A 17,576-nucleotide genomic window follows, 5' to 3' on the forward strand; every position below is an offset into this window, starting at 1 on the left:
ACTGAGCAGATAACTAACCACTTGCTACTTAAAATATGGCATGTTTGTTTCAATGACCTTCGAAAAGATCTAATATGAAGATTAGATCTATGTTTTTAACTTTTCTTACCAATCGCGTCTTAGAATTGAAATTTTTAACACCGTTATAATATTTTAGGACGCGATTGAATCACAAAAAGCAATTAAAAGCATGGTGGGCCCAGCGCATGAAATCATAGGAGAGGTGGCTCCGAGAGATAGGTCTCCTTCCGAGGTAAAATTGTAGCATTAATCACTGTTTGTTGTCCTGGTGTACTTGCTAAGATCTTATAGGTAGTTGAAAAGAATGACAATATTGTTTTCATTTTCATTCTTTCCAATTAACAAAACGGTTTTATTTTGTCGTAATCTAAGTTCCTAATATAATATGTATGTGTCTGATAACATTGAATGTCATTAACATTTTGTCCGTGCAATAAGATGGGGTTGCAAATATCGATATAATTTTGGATACGTGACTTCCAACAGTACTTCACCAATGTCACCACGAACTCATACGTTTAATATCGCAGAATAAAATAGTAAAGAGCACTATTAATTTAGTACAGCTTGATTATAACACGTGTTAAAACAATTGGTCTCGAACGAAACAATTGTGTTAACTCAATGTTACATGTCACTCACTGGTTGGGTGTATCGCTTCGCTCGCATACGCTGAACGTAATATGGGGTGTGTATGTCAATATTGGCTTTAAAAATTATAGAAATGGCCCCTGCCACGTATCGCGTTACGTACGAAACCGGGCCCAATACTGGCCGTGAAGGAGAAGGAAAAGTTATTAGACGAGCGCATTACCCTTCGCACGGAGGAATACGTGTGCCCGGCCACCGGCGAGACTAAAGTGCGAACCGTCGAATACATTGAGAAAGTCATTGAGAAAGAGGTACGCGACGCGCGCTGTCCACGCGTAGTATATACTATATAGGACGCTGTACACAAGCAATGCCGTTTCGTGTGTGGTTTTTATTGTACTTTCTATGTATCATTTTTGTGTATCATACCGAATATGCTTAGCTTTTTACGGGCAGATCTTACGACTTCCGACTGTAGTGTTGACTGTACACGATTGTTAAGGTGTTGACGAGAATCGACTGACTTACGTTTTCGAGATCGTCGAGTTACTTTGATGGGGCCCTCTTGCACATGATATATGTACTAGGCACACTCGTGCAACACCGTATTTTAAAATTAAATTTAAAGTAGACACACACGTAGCTTGACGCAACTAATTTGTATATATGGTGAAAAGATAAAATTATGTAAATATAGGTATTTAAATATATTAAAAGTAATCGTTTTTTATTGAAATCGTTTATATCGGATATAGAGAAGTACAATAACTATGTTGATATTTGTACACTTATTTCGTGTGTTGCATGATGTTTTGGCATGGCATGCTAACCTATTAATTGTGTATTTGTCAGACAATACCTGGATTCTAGACACGGAATCTTCACCGAAAGAAATGGTTTGTTTCTTTCTTTTATATTCTATACAGCTAAACCTGCAATCATTTCATATACACTTTATAAATTAATTTAATTCATATCTTGAGACTTATATTTGGTACTATAAAATTATTGCAGGTGTATATTATTTGCCTGAAAGCTTTGGTTTAGCGCTTGCATTTATGTTTATTTGTTTGGGAAATATACGTATCTACTTAGTGCATGTAAGTTATCTAGAACTTTAACAGTCGTATATATTCATACATCCTTCCATGAAAATGTCATATATTTCATTTTTTTTTTTAAATTACAAAGGCTTAATTCATTCATATATTGTAACTTGAGATATCACTATGAAAGTTATTATTTAGAAGTATTGTTAAATAGTAAAGCACATGTTTACCTTTATAAAAATAATTTTCAAGATATCTAAGTATACATAAAAAACTGCAATTACTTTTAATATATATGCGTAGATTAAGCCTGTACCCCACCCTCATATAAAGCTCCAGTCGTACACATAATACCTACCCTTCATTCATTAAAAAGAACACCTCGATCGACCTAAACTCACTTCCCTCAAAATATTTATAATATATTGACATTTTAATATAATAATAAAAAAAAGTTTTACGACAAGAAATAAAAACGACTCACTGACTAGGTGGAGACGACGCAAGAGAAGATAATATCGCTCGAACTGACGACCAGTCCGAGCAGCGAGACCGCGCCCAGCGGCGTGGGCGAGGCGGAGGCGGAGGGCGCGGTGGAGGCGGAGGCGGGCGAGCACTCGCTGCAGCCCGACATCGTGCAGGTCGTCAACCCGCTGCTGGGCGGCGGCGCGGGCCGCGTCACCGCCATCCCCGTGGGGCCCGCGCCCCGCCTGGCGCCCCGCCCCGACCGCGCCTAGCCTGTCGCCCCAGCCCCTGCGACCGTATTCCTGAATTACGGCCCTGCGAACCCGCGCCACGGGCCGCTTACGTGGAATGCTACGAAACGATTTTTCGAATCTTTGTCCCGTATCGTATCGTATGAGCGTTAAAGGACACTTTCGTTCATTTTGACTCTCCTGACAAACGTTTAATCGTTTCGTCTGCTCCCCACTGTGTGAGACAATTTTCTATTTCCGACGATCTTTTATCAGTCTAGTGGTTTCGAGTCCGAAGTTCTAATATTTCTCATGACAGCATTAAAACTTTATCGTTCTAATGTTAACGAACAACGAAGTAAAAATCATTATTTTCGATTAAGGTTTTTGATTAACGAGCGATCGAATGATTTCAATATAACGGTCAACTTTACACATGACAATGGAATCGGCTTATGTACTCGGTGCGTACGACTCGACTAACTCGGTTACGTAGCCGTACGTATCGAACCAAACTCGATTGTAGATTTCGTCAACGAAACGAACGACTTTGAATGAGTTTACATCTTTTATTTGTATTATAACTGTGATAATAAGTATATAATTCCACCGATTTTGCTCTTATTATTTGTATGGGAAATCGTTGAAGGAATCTACAACCGGGATTCACGAATACAGTGGCATTTTGTTTGATCACAATTTTTATTTTTATAATAATTTTGGAATGGAGATTTTAGGTTTGTGATATGTTTTATCTATTTTGATAATGTTGTCTTTGAGTACTTTACGTATATAACTTTAACTATTTTCATTCCGTGCAAGTTTTTTTTTATTGTTTGACTGAATGTTGATGCTGTCCCTGAAAATGAAAACTTTATGAAAACTTTAGAGATGTTATTGATTTAAATAAGATTTTCTAGAGTATTTTTAAAATTACGTAAATTGAGTGTAAATACCATCGTCCATATTTTAAAATATTTTAAAATATAGGCTAAATGAAATTGTATTTATATTTTGGCATCACACAGCCGCCTGATCGTAATGTATTCAAGTAGTTTTTACTTATTGTAAAACGTCGCAACGTCTTGTATTTATATTTTCTTAATAAAATTCGTACAGTATTTGTGTTAACTGGTGTATTAATATAATTTTTATTTAATGTTTTAATTTCATGTATGTGGTGCCTTAATTCCTCAAATAGACTACATTGTAATGTTACGATATTAATCTTATATAATAAATAGTACATACCTACATACATTTTATCTTTTAAGTATTTCATCTTATAGTTATGTTTTAAATACATTTATTTCAAATTTAGTGTTGGAAAATGATGGTTATCATAAATAAATTTGCATCGGGCTGATGTAAGATGTACTTTCAAATGTTCTTCACAATCTCAACAAACTGTATATTTCCGTTGATGAGGTTTTATCGTTTTGAATCAATATTTAATGGTAGAAAAGAGAATAGGTTTGATGTGTTAAATGAAAGAATGGTTTTTATGCGTGGTCTTTATATCTATTTAAGGCTCTTTTGCAACGTGGATTGTAAACTAATGAAAATTTTGTATGTTTGTCCAATAAATGGTTTAATATATATTTTAATAAAATAGTACTTTAGTTTTATTTGCATCCATTAAAATAAAAAACTTTTTAAATAAAACTTGCGGATTTTTTAAATATAATATACATATAATGAATAATTGTAATCTAATTATAAGTTTATTACTTCTTTGGAGCGATGATGCCTTCAAGTTGTGCCTGTAAAATTATTTTATCTATTATTTATGAATAACAATTATTTGTTTATATATAGTTACGAGTTTCTGTTTTTCCCTGACTTGGGAATAGAATTAAAGTAAAGAAAAATTAAAAGCGAGCAATTATAATCCAATTATAAAGCAATTATAATAATAATAAGTTGTAGAAGAGTATTATACCATAGAAAATATGTTATTGTTGTACATACACACACGGTCGTGTGTCCTTGTGTTATAGGTAACAGCAATTATAGAAGAGAGGTATACGCTTCGGTCTGTAATATTCCACTGCTGGGCATAGGCCTCTTTCCCCATGTACGAGAAGGATCAGAGTTTAATTCACTACGCTGCTCCAATGCGGGTTGGCGGATATATTCCCTACTACGAGTACCGATCGCTATCAGGTCTACATGATAACAACCAAGACCGACGGCTTATCGCGCTCTTCGAGTTATGGTGTCCCCACCAACCGACCCACAAGGACTGCACAAACATTCAGACCACGGCAAACATCTGTATGGCTTATACAAATGTTTGTCATGTGTGGAGATCGAATACGCAACCGTTAGCGCAAAACCCACAAACCTGTGTGCTGTGACCGTTGCGCCAACGCGGCGTTAAGAGGACGTATGTGTCACTACTTATTCCCTACTACTGTACTGAGCAATATTGTAAAATATCACTCTTTACGAAATCGGAGACTGTCATACTTTAGCAGACTGGAGAAGTTTAAAAGATGCAAAACTGCACCGGAAAAACTCTTTAAAAAATGTCCGCTGTATTTAGTGCGGAACATCACCTTCAGCTGCGCGTTGGTCTTCTTCAAGGCCAGCAGCTCCTCCTGGTGCCGCTTCTCCTCGGCCGCGCGCAGCTCTGCGGCGCGCCGCTCCAGTTGCTCCGTTTTTTGTTTCAACTCCGTGCATTGCTGTTCTAGAGCCGATCGTTCCGCTTCCAGCTTAGCGACTTGATCCATAAGATCCGATTTCCCTTGTTCGGACTACGTACATTTTGTTCATTTTAGTCTTATTATAAAAATAAATATTCGTGTACTGTTTTTTTTGCTGTTATATAGAAATCCTATATACATATATATATAGAATTTTTATTTTAGCAGGAAGCCTTTACAAAATTGAAAACGGTTCTATTATATCGTTTATGTTTTTGTTTTATTTTAAAAACAAGTTTTTATTCGTTCTCGTTATTATTTTGCTTAAGGGGATCCCAGACAAATTCGGCCGTTTTCATGTGCTATAAAGTATACGTTAAAGTTACGTTAAAAATATCAAATAAATATATGTTGTAACTCGGATTCAGTTTATTAATGTGACTGTAAGATAATTGTATAAAACTCTCAAAATAAAGAGAAATAATTGTTTACCTGCAGGCCTAGCATGCGCGCCACGACAAAATTTTGTCTACCCCTTTTCTCGTATTATCTCTCTCTATGTCTACAGTAGCTAACATGCGTGCACGCGATACTCTTCTCGTTACGTCAATAGAAGAGATAATCATTAAATTTTAGTGATCTGTGATATTTATCTCTACGGAAGCTAACATGACATCGTAATTTTGTCGAATTTTGTCGTTTTAGGAAGAGAAACTTCTCGTTTTCAATATTATCGACGAGAAAGACAATAAATAAAAAATAAATAAAACCGGGTGCCTATTTTTTGTATACCATGGCGTTTCCCTATTATAATTATATAATTTCGGTATACGAAGAGCGGGAAATGCGAAAAGTCGAGTGAAGTGTGCCATATAATGACACAAAAAACGTATTTGCGCCCTGTTGCTTCTTATTCTAAATAATAATAATAATAATACTTTATTTCAGACCAAAGTATAAGTCCATATTGGGTTAGTACAACAAGACAAGACAACATTCAGAATAAAAAACAAAACAAAATTATATTAAAAAAATCAATAAGTAAAAATAAAATTAAATAGAATAAAAGTAAAATCAACAATCAAAAAAAAAAAAAAATTCAAAAATTCAAAAAATTTTAAAAATAAAAAAAAATAAAAAAACAATGCGTGATAGAATTACAATTATCTAATGTGCGACAAGATATAAAGCACAACACGAGCATATTGTTTTACATATATAATTAAATTCATTTACTTACTCCGTTTTATTTTCCATATTAGATTTTTTAAATTAGATATACACTTTTTATCTTAGCCAAAAGGCCGAGAACATTGTTAAATTAAAAAAAAAACAAAAAACCCGCCTGCGTGAAGAACAACTAATAGAAAATCAACTGAAAAAGCTGGAACAAGATAAAAATTCAATATGCACACAAAGTCAGCGAAATAAATAGAAACAGTATCAAACATTTTGTGCTGTACATTTAAAATATATTAATACGGTAGTCCTTCGAAACTTTATGCAACGTCGTACATAACATGCAGTCGGAGACATGCACAAAGAGAGAATGATTTGACTTATCCTTCAATTTCATGCCTCCGACTGCATATTATCTATGACGTTGCATAAAATTTCGAAGGACTACCGTATTAATATATTTTAAATGTACAGCACAAAATGTTTGATACTGTTTCTATTTATTTCGCTGACTTTGTGTGCATATTGAATTTTTATCTTGTTCCAGCTTTTTCAGTTGATTTTCTATTAGTTGTTCTTCACGCAGGCGGGTTTTTTGTTTTTTTTTTTAATTATTATTTTATTTATGTCTTTTTAGTCAGACAAATTACGTAATCGGTTCAATTAATTAAAACAGTTTACATCATGTGGTTGATTAAGTAAATTTTTAGGGTCAAGAGAACTGATAGCAAGCCCGGAGAAAGATCTCACTCTGCTCAAAGCAACGTAAGCCTGACCTTTAGCAAATAGGTGACTGCTTAAATCAACAACTATTAGTTTTAATATAATGAAATTATTATTAAAATTATTTGTTTGTATTTGGTATTATGTATTTGTTATTAATTTTATTAATGTAATTGTAAATTGGTGTGACATTTATTAATTTTTATTTGTAATTTTAATTGTATGTTTTTTTTAACCATTGTATTTTATTTGAAAGGCTACACCCCGAAGTTGATCGTCGCCTAGGAGGCGAGTTTGGCATGGCATAGGCGTGGGAAAGAGCAAAGTCCACATTTTTTAAACTTTAATATTGTATTTCTGTCTTAGTATTACGGTAATAATAATCATGATATACCTTTTTAAAATCCTTGTATTGTGCCCTTCAATTTGATACCCATATTGTAGTATTCGAGAAAAAAAAAATTTTTTTCATTAAATACAATGGCTTCGCACAGCCGCCATGTTTGATTTTTTTTAATGTCACCTATCTAAGAACACTTGGGCAGCAAAGACGAACCTAACGATACCTCAGTTATGTAAATCCGTTTAGTGGTTCTGGAAATATGAGGTAGTAAAGAATATTACATACATACATACATACAAGATACGCGCGAAAAACATAACCCTCCCTTGGCAGTCGGGTAATAAAACATGTGTCACTCGTTTGAAATTATACAAACGTTGGCTCATCCCGGTTTGGCACGATTAGTCAATAACCTTGTAAATTCAACTTTACGACATAAGAAATAAGAATGATATTCAGTTGTGATTATGGTTGATAATGTTTCTCTACTCGACAAGGCGAAGTCTTCGGAAGAGAATTTTGTCTCTCGTAGTGCGCATGTTAGGGTAATCGAGAAAATACTCGATGTAGACATTATCTCTCTCTCTCGTCAAGAGATATCTCGTTGTATGCATGCTAGGCCGGCTGGACCTCCTTTCGCGTACAAAAATCGTATAGGCTTTCTAATTTTACTACTTACAATAGTGAATATTTTTTTTTATTAATTAAGGATCCTGTACTTAATATTTCTACAGAAGGGTTTTTTTATTAAGTGCAGTATTTTATTAGAAAATCGTAAAAATATAATTTTTGGTTATTTGCCGGGCGACAGGCGGCCCACGGCAGACGGCCAGAGGCCTTTGTACGGGGAACTTGTGTCGCTCGTCATCGCACGCTGCTCTTGCTTACGCGCAAATCTATTTACTTTTTTTAATCCAAGATAGGCATCAAGATGTAACAGGTAGACAGACTTACTGTTGAATTTTGCAATTGTATTTACTTCAAATAAAAAAATAATTTAAATTATTAATTTTGAGCTGTGTAAATGTAAAGCTGCTTAGCTTGTGGTCTAAGATCCGAACCTAAAGTCGATCTTCACCGAGCCGATAATAGAATAAAATATAAATTTAGTATATCTATACAAATAAAATTGGAGCGGCTGCTTTTAATATTAAAATAACCGCTTTTTACTAAATTCATATGGATGTATACACGATACATACACAAAAGTAGCATTTTGACAATTTTTGTCTGTCTGTATGTCTGTTTGTTCCGCCTAATCTCTGAAACGGCTAGACCGATTGTGACGGAACTTTCACTGGCAGATAGCTGATATAGTAAGGAGTAACTTAGGCTACTTTTATTTTAGAAATTTATTTATTATATAACTGTGAAATGAACAACAAGTAACAACTAGTAATTAATATAATTTTATAGCCTAAATGATCGACACGACAAGAAGAAAATTAAATAATAATTATGGATGATCACAACTTGTACGCAAGCTCTTGGTCTAGGAAACGGATCAATCGCATGTCCTAAGTAGTACAAGCTAGAGCCGGTAGATGGCCGAGTTTAATAACCTTTACGTAATAGTGATCAGGTGAAGTGCGGGTGGGTGGGGTGTGGCGAAGTCTAAATGCTCAAGGTCATTGAGAAGGGGGAGCCTCTTAACGATTTGATTGATTCGACTATAACCACAATAGTGAAATCATGAACCAGATTAGGTTATATGTATATGTTATATTAATTTTACATTATGTGAAATACTGCAATTATAATATGGGAGAATAAATTTAATTTTTTTTTAATGAATAATTTTTCCTAATATTCTTCTGTCTGTTTTTCGATATACACATTACAACCAGACTCAGGGCGAGAATCGAACCCACAACCCTCGGAGCAAAAAGAATGGTCACTACAGACTGCGCTAATAAGCTAGTTAAAAATATAAAATGAATACAGAAGTACCTGCAACGCCTTTCTCATACCAAACGCAATAGAACTACAATATAGTGTCTGATAAGCTTCCATAGTAATTCTAGCTTCATCGCGCACTCTTAATAGGAGTAGACCACGTTCACCGCAATTGATTGTCACCTGGTAAAGTATACACTAATTGTGTATCACTTAATACCAAATTAAATTCCAACTGAGAATATGAATACAAGAATAATACATAATATATTATTATAATTAGTTTATTATGTATGTGTTGACTGGATTTCAAAAACTTATATTGTTCTATAAAACCACATTAAAATAATTTATAAGCTAAAAAAATATCACTGATTCATGTGGGTTAATTGGGGCTAATCAATCAAATTGTGTTGGATCAAAACATTACCTGCCGTATAAGTTCATCAAAGCACTGCGTATAAAGCTGCCTTCGAACAGGGCATATGCCCGTTTCCCTAGCTTGTCGCTGTTGAAGACGAGTGTCCAGCATTTCTTGCAAGTTTATAACGTCTAATCTCGTCGCTGGTGTTGATGATATCTAAGTCAATAATATATAAATATTTTATCCATCTTACTTGTATTGTACTCTATTAAAAAGAGATTTTAATAATGACTTATTAAACCCACCTTTTGAGTCCATATCTGACCATCTTCTTCCCATTCTTTAGGAGGTAGAATGGCATTAAGGATTTCCTCAGTTTCACGTTTTGCTTCAGTAGGAATACACGGTTGTGCCAGAGCACCAGTTGGAGGTGATGACTATTAAACTCAAATTAATTTTAATATTTTTCAGAACCAAAGTATACTATAAAAAGGTATAGTACCCAACGAAGAGACAGTGAAATTTGCTAACAAAATTATTTCAGTGTCTCAAATAAATAGGCAAAAAAACTTTTAAAAATAAATAAATACCTATTGCACCTTTACTCAATGAAACATAATTATTTATCGGTTGTGATTTTAATTTTATTGGGCAAGTTTAAAATTGCATAAAATATACGCTTAACTTACAATTTTTTCAGGTTGTTTTGTTACTAAAACCGGATTATCGTAACGAACTAGCGTGTCTTCAGTTGAAACAGGGGCTCTTTCTGCCATTTTGATACGAACTTAATATGATTAATTTATTCGTTGACTTGGGTAAAGTATATTTAATAAAATCTCCCAATTCATTTACCCATACAAAATATTTGTATCCATGGTAACGACGCTGTCACATAGCAACACTTTAATAATTTGTGTGCAAATATCTGCATCAAAGTAATCATGTGGATTTAATTTGACAATTGTGACTGGATCTACTTACGTTAACAATATTGAGCTCTCATCTCAATGTTTGTTTTTTTAGATAAAGAAATAGCTAACAACTACTTATCTTTTTTTATAACTTGGTAATCTCAACCGTACTGATTAATCACCTTCGTGTAATCTTTATTCAAATATGAGACCATTTATGCCAGTATTTTTCATTCGTCGCGACACGATATCAGGCTTTTAAAATAAAATACCGGGTCGCAACATTCCTGCCTTGTTTAAATAATTGTGTTTGCTCGCAAACGAAAAAAAAACCGACTTCAATTACATAGACGAGTAATACAAAGTACATCGACGAAAAAATAGTCAAGTAACTACGCGTTATCAAAGATTACTCAAAAAGTAGTTATCAGATCTCTATAAAATTTATATGTGACCACATGACAAACATTAGCTTTTGATTAAATTAAAAATTATTAAAATCGGTACACCCAGTAAAAAGTTAATCCGGATTTTCAAGAGTTTCCCTCGATTTCTCTGGGATCCCATCATCAGATCGTGGTTTCCTTATCATGGTACTAAACTAGGGATATCTCCTTTCCAACAAAAAAAGAATTATCAAAATCGGTACATCCAGTAGAAAGTTATGCGGTATAATACAACGTAGGTCGACGAAAAAAGCGTCAAGTAAAAACGCATCATTAGATATAACTCGAAAAGTAGTTGTTAGATCTCAAATAAATTTAAATGGGACCAATTGGCACACACCACCTTTCGATTAAAAAAAAAAATTGTCGAAATCGGTCCCCACGGTCAAAAGTTCTGATGTAACATACATAAAAAAAAAATATTAAAAATAATACCTACTATCGATTTTTTACCACTAGTAAATGTGTATTTTTTTACCTAATGAAACCAGTTTCGGTTTAAAAGTTTTAAGTGAGTCACGAAGGGACAGTGAAAATAATCGGGCCATGGCAGAATAATGTTTGGGAAACACTGGTCTATGCTATTCAAGCACTATTGAAAGCCATCAATAAAAAATTAAAGAATGAGCGTTACTGAGTTTTTAGAAGCAAAAAAATACAACATATGTGTAATTTTTGTAGTACTTTTATCTTAATATATCTTAAGAATTTTAATAATTTTTTGCTGTCAATACACAGTAGACGACCGCTCTGGTGTGATTGTGCGTGCCGTGTCGGCGGCGCCTAAACAACGACGGTCGCGGGTTCGATTCCCGCTCGGAGTGAATATTTGTGTTATTAATTTGTGTTTATACAAATATTTATTATTATTTTGTAGATATTTATTTATTATTTATTTCCAGTCTGATTGTTAGTCCTTGTGGGTCTACTCACCGTGCCTCGGAGAGCAAGTTTAGCTGTCGATCCCGGTTGTTATCATGTACACCTGATAGCGAGCGTTACTCGTAGTAGGGAATATATCCGCCAACCCGCATTCGAGTAATGTGGTGGATTAATCTCTGATCATTCTCCTACATGGGGAAGGAGGCCTATGCCCAGCAGTGGGATATTACAGGCTAAAGCGAGTGAGCGATTGACACAGTAAGCATATTAAGATTTCATTTATACTTTTTTTTTATAAAAAAAAGCATAGTTAAATTATAGTATACTTTTATTTTGCACTTATACATACTTAGATCCTGTTTTACCAGTTGTGGAAAAAGTTATCCTCCAAATAAGTTACGATTAGACTTCAACAGCAGGACAGGTATAATAAATAGGTCTTAGGACCTGGAATTAGAGTGAAGTTGGATGGTGAAAAAGAATAATATCTAATAAACTTTTATCTGTTGGATATCATTATCTGTCAAATAGCATTATCCACAACTAGTGAAACAGGCCCTTTATTTTATAAAAGGCAGTCTTTATACAATAATACATAGCTTTGCTTATCTTCCATTCTTTGAGTACAAATTAAATACATTGTATTAAAATCCCAGCAACACTAACAAAGAGACAGTCTCAATGACTACTGAATTAGTATTGTTTATTTGAGTGAAATATTAATAACATCAGATGCACCCATCATATAACACTCTTTCATTGTGTGATCCAATATCAATTGTCTAATTGCACATTTATAAACCACAAAACTGTTATTGTGAGTCACTGCTCGAACTGGAACTTGAGTCAGTGGACATGACTTCAACGTCTTCCTGTGTAGGCGCATCTTTACTGCGCCCGTCGATGGCCACAGAGTTGCCACCTCCCACTGACATGTGTAGCTCTCCTGAGGGGTGCCACGTGAATTGGTTTGTTGCTGACGCTGGCACTGATAAAAATAAAATAAAATAACAAACATTTTGCCTATGATTGTAGCTATATAAATAAAACTAAGTTTAAAGAAAAAAAAGGCGAATTATTAATTAATTGATAGATATTATACGATTCTAACAATTAAAAATAGACATTCTCTTATAAAAAAAAGTTAGTTAGTTTAGAAATACTAGCATAAACCTAGAGAATCTGCGTTCAATAATTTTCTCATTATTAGAAATCTGCGTCATCACAGCGATTTGACTAAAAGGAGCAGAGTAGTAATCCATGTAACAAATTTCAACACTCAACATTTAATTATTACGTCATCAATATGTTTATGAAATAATGATGTACTATAGTAAATATGACACAAGTAAACATAGCCTTAACTTTGATTTTAACCTAATATTTCTTGAGTAATTTATAACAATGCTTTATGTATTCAGTGCAATTTATATAATAGTTTTTTAAGTTGTAATAGTAATATAATAGTAATAGATCTTTAGTAACTAAACATATACATAAAAAGTTCATCTATGAAAACATAGACATATTTAGGTATATATAATTATAAAAAAGTATTGTCTTACTCAGTAAATTTCCTAAGTATTAAAGAAGATATACACTAAAGTGAAGCCACCACAAAATACCTACAAGGAAGACCAGTATCTAGTTGATGACTTAAATATAATGAAGGTAAAACATTAACATAAGAATTTTATCTGACCAAGTATGAATAATAAAGAATTACCTCCTCCAGTGGTTATACGATGTAACTCGTTCAGTGTGGAAGGAGTGTGGCCATTGAGTGGTAGATCACAGAGCCGACCTAGCATACCCAGTCTCATCTCCAAGTCGGTAGGATAAGGTCGTCTTGGGTCTCCAGGTTGCCAGGACAGCGGTGCACTTACAGCATTTGATGCACTTATTCTGTTGAACAGTGAGTTTTTACTATTGTTTAAGTAAGTATTTCTCTATCTTTATCTAATCTATTATATAATATCTATATAAATAAGTTATGAAATAAATGAAGTATTCTTATTTGTATTATATTTATCTTATTTATATTATATTGCTAGAAGAAAGGAATGATACTTGTCGCGCTTGTCAAAACAGGGGTATCACTCAAAATCAGTGTTGGTTTTTGTCTTTATGAAAGCCAACTCTAAGCTGAGTGATAAACCTTTGGGGCACAGCACTTAGCTGCAGGTGGTATTATTTGGATATACAATTATTTTAATATTTCTTGTTTATTCATCTTTTTTCATAACTTTTTTGAAAATTTTTATTTTTACATTTTTTTTACTTTTGTTTTGGATGATATAGATTTTTTTGTAGCCTATATTACTGTTTTTGTAATTTTTTTTCTGTATGTACTTACTTATTAATTATTATTATTTCTATTTAACTGTATTTTTTTGTGTAAAAACTTTGATATATCTTATAATCTTTTGTAGAATATAATATAACTTATTATAATCTATAATGTAACTTTGAATTCTGAACAACTCGTGGCAAACTAATGAAGAGTAAAAATTGTAGAATTCTTGGGAGGAAAATCGCTTCTCCTTAATACAGATAGCTCAGCTACCTAGCTAGGAGAAGTAGAGATCATACTTAGTAATTACTTTCAAATTACACCTAGAAACTAATTGTTCCTTTTTTGTTACTTGCTACTTGAATATGTTGTGTAAATACGGAAATAAATAACAATATAAATAAATAAATATAATATCTATACAAATAAAACTGTCTGCGATTTATGTCATGTAACGAATAAACATGTTTCTTTCTTTCTTTCTTGTTTGTGCATTGTATTAAAAGTACTTTAATATCGTTGTATTCACTTTGAACACTATCTATATGTAATGTAAATAAACAATATAAATCAAATAATTATCACTAGTATAATCTCAAAAAAATTATTACTCCTAAATAAAACAACTTACCTATGTGCAAATTTTACCAACTCCTCAGATGGAACAGGTCTCTTTCTTGACTTAACGATTGAAGCCAGTTTTTGTCTTGCTTGATACAACGATGTCGCTAAAATTTGTTCTGCATCTTTTAGTTGCCTTTGTAAATGGTAAATATCTTGATCCTATAAAATTACTTATATTAAATATTCAAATTACGATAAAAACCAGTTAAAATGTTTTAGTATGTACCTTATTGTCAACTTCGGCTTTAAGTTCGTTCATCTTTTGTTGAATTTTAGCCTGTTCATCTGCTAATTCTAGTGTCTTCTTTAACTCTGCATCTTTACTTAGCAGTAAATCAGTTAGTTGTGCATGGTCAGCTGCCGATAATTTCTGAGATTTCGGGGCTATAGACACTTCTATTATTTCCCTGCAATAGTTATTATGATTATAAGTACGTAAAAAGCTTATTTTAAATATTTATTAATTAGATACAATACATACTTTGCAATTAACTCCATATCGTCTATTAACGACAGCAATCGGTCCTTAGTGCTTAAATGAGTAGCCATAATTAACTTAAAAATTAAAAAGTAGTTTATCAAAGTAACTTTAGAAAGTAAGTTTTGGACACAAAATTTATAGTTTATACATGGTTTATACACAAATTTAGAGCCTCATATTCCACATTAATGTCATTTTGCTTTTGACAGTTCTGATACGATGCTGCCAGCAACCACTAACGATATATACTCCATTTTTTTAGAAGTGTCTTATTTAGTAAACAAATCTAGTACGTAATTCACGATTTTTCCGAATTTTTCACTCTTTTTCACAACAAATAAGATAATATTTATTTCACTTAAAACAAATATCAATTTATAATTTAAACACATAAAACCTATTAAAATACGAATATCGAGAGTGCAGATAATTAATATTTCTTAATATGTCATTTCAATATCTTTTTTATAAGGCAAATAAGGATGTGGTCATTATATTTTAGAGGTGAATGAGTATAAGTGAATGAACAAAATAGGCCGTGTGTAGTGATTAAAATAATAGGCCGGGTTCTTTACTTATATCTTAAATTTTCACGAACTATAATGTGTTAATAAGTTATAAAATAATATCACCGTAAAGCGAAGTTGTTATATAATGTTTTTTTTTTTGTTGAGCGCAAAAAAAAATATAGTAAAGTATTTATTGTAAAGGTTTTGTTTTATATTATGAATATTTCTGAATATCAAATTCACCCTGAACATTTTTAATGCATTATACATAAACTAAATATAAATTTTCTGTCTTTTATATTAATGTTTGTTTTTGGTTATTCTGCACCTGTATTAATTCTTAACAAAAATATTTAATATATTATCAGGTTTTGAAATAATTTTAGCAATATGGTATCGTTAAATATTTGAGCATAAAATGAATTTTACTTTCAACTATGGTTTGTTAACATTATTCAATCATTTGCTCTTTGTGTCATTTTACTAAATTACAATATTACTAGACCAATAGGTATTTACTTTACTTAATAAATATTGGTCTCTGTGGTCGGAAGAAGGCCACATTAGTTTACCAAATAAGATACTTCTAACACAATGGACTATAACTATGTACTAACGTACTACGTACGTAACGTACTAAGTTATCATGAAAATTACTAATAGTAGTAAACACTAAATATACAATAATTTGAATTATTATATAGTACAACATCTAACTCATTCAAAATAGACTTGCGTGCAAAAGTTTCGGGCCACCCTGTTTTTTTCAAATAATTGACAAAATATTTTTTTCGTTCACTTGTTTTTCGTTGTTGAAGTTATTTGAAAGGATCAGAATGAAAATTATAACGCCAATATTTATATAATTGTGATATAATATTTAGCTAAGGAAATGAGTTTCGGCAGTGTACAAAAGTATGGGGGACACCGCAATTTATGAATTTGCCGGATCTTACTAGTTACGACGTAAGATTTTTGACATTTTCTTTGAGATTAGTTTCTAAATACGCTATGTAATAGATATATTGTAGTAAAACAACCATTGCTAGATACGAACTGACAACCGTCAAACTTTATATTAGTACTACATAGGTATATATATATATATATATATATATGAAACCGCGTTGGAGCAACGGTTACAGCCATTGATTGTATCTGTTGCGCTGGCGGTTGCGGGTTTGATCCCCGCACATGACAAACATTTGTATTGGCCATACAGGTGTTTGCCGTGGTCTGGGTGTTTGTGCAGTCCTTGTGGGTCTCCCCACCGTGCCTCGGAGAGCACGTTAAGCCGTCGGTCCCGGTTGTTATTATGTACACCTGATAGCGATCGTTACTCCTAGTAGGGAATATATCCGCCAACCCGCATTGGAGCAGCGTGGTGGATTAAGCTCTGATCCTTCTCCCACATGGGGAAAGAGGCCTAAGCCCAGTAGTGGGATATTATAGGCTGAAGCGAAGTGAGGCGAAGGTATATATATATTACAACATATATATTTATATACATAAGCGTATGTACAGGTATTTTATACCTTTTTTTGAGCACCAGTCCTTCGCTAATCGTGTTGTCAAACTTTGTGTTGTAGTTATATTATTAACAAGATAAGGTTTCATTGTATCAACATGACTGTGATGGAAAATAAATCATTATTATTATTATTATTATTACTCTCATTTCTGCCTCATTGTCAAATTTTTTTGATAATAAAACTTAAAATACGCAAACATTAAGGTCTGTTAAGTCTTGTTCAAACTGTATTCAGAAAAAAACGAATGTATTTTAGAACATATCACTGAAGTATAAATTTACGAAATGTAACTCTCTCTATTTCAATCTTTACTGACTTATATCTCACTGTCAACTTCAGTTCGCTTCGTCTGATCACACTTTTCATAACGCTCTTATCATGCATTC

General features: G+C 32.9%; 2 protein-coding genes across 2 annotated transcripts; both read right to left on the minus strand.

Annotated features, from left to right (window-relative positions):
- Nucleotides 1-4,029: 4,029 nt before the first annotated feature.
- LOC123657912 (putative inner dynein arm light chain, axonemal) lies at nt 4,030-10,285 on the minus strand. Its single transcript, XM_045593398.1, has 6 exons — nt 10,199-10,285; nt 9,815-9,946; nt 9,576-9,725; nt 9,200-9,328; nt 4,918-5,115; nt 4,030-4,119 (listed from the first exon to the last, which is right to left on the minus strand). Exons 1-6 carry the CDS (start codon nt 10,283-10,285, stop codon nt 4,084-4,086), a joined length of 732 nt encoding a protein of 243 aa, XP_045449354.1. The 3' UTR covers nt 4,030-4,083.
- Nucleotides 10,286-12,061: 1,776 nt separating this feature from the next.
- On the minus strand, nt 12,062-15,333 carry LOC123657699 (mediator of RNA polymerase II transcription subunit 4). The gene is made up of 5 exons (XM_045593219.1): nt 15,150-15,333; nt 14,895-15,075; nt 14,676-14,827; nt 13,478-13,656; nt 12,062-12,739 (listed from the first exon to the last, which is right to left on the minus strand). The coding sequence occupies exons 1-5, from the start codon at nt 15,215-15,217 to the stop codon at nt 12,564-12,566; spliced, it is 756 nt and encodes a 251-aa protein (XP_045449175.1). The 5' UTR covers nt 15,218-15,333; the 3' UTR covers nt 12,062-12,563.
- Nucleotides 15,334-17,576: the final 2,243 nt, after the last annotated feature.

This window comes from Melitaea cinxia, chromosome 11 (genome assembly GCF_905220565.1).
Source record: "Melitaea cinxia chromosome 11, ilMelCinx1.1, whole genome shotgun sequence".
NCBI lineage: Eukaryota > Metazoa > Arthropoda > Insecta > Lepidoptera > Nymphalidae > Melitaea > Melitaea cinxia.

What these genes read in the sequence shown, in the direction of transcription:
- LOC123657912 (XM_045593398.1), bottom strand. Translation starts at nt 10,285, where the DNA reads ATGGCAGAAAGAGCCCCTGTTTCAACTGAAGACACGCTAGTTCGTTAC. An exon ending in TTGATGAACTTATACGGCAG is followed by an intron (nt 9,329 to 9,575) that starts GTAATGTTTTGA and finishes ATACTTTACCAG; the next exon opens with GTGACAATCAATTGCGGTGA. An exon ending in GTATGAGAAAGGCGTTGCAG is followed by an intron (nt 5,116 to 9,199) that starts GTACTTCTGTAT and finishes AAATGTACGTAG; the next exon opens with TCCGAACAAGGGAAATCGGA.
- LOC123657699 (XM_045593219.1), bottom strand. Translation starts at nt 15,217, where the DNA reads ATGGCTACTCATTTAAGCACTAAGGACCGATTGCTGTCGTTAATAGAC. An exon ending in GATATGGAGTTAATTGCAAA is followed by an intron (nt 15,076 to 15,149) that starts GTATGTATTGTA and finishes TAACTATTGCAG; the next exon opens with GGAAATAATAGAAGTGTCTA. An exon ending in AAGCCGAAGTTGACAATAAG is followed by an intron (nt 14,828 to 14,894) that starts GTACATACTAAA and finishes GTAATTTTATAG; the next exon opens with GATCAAGATATTTACCATTT.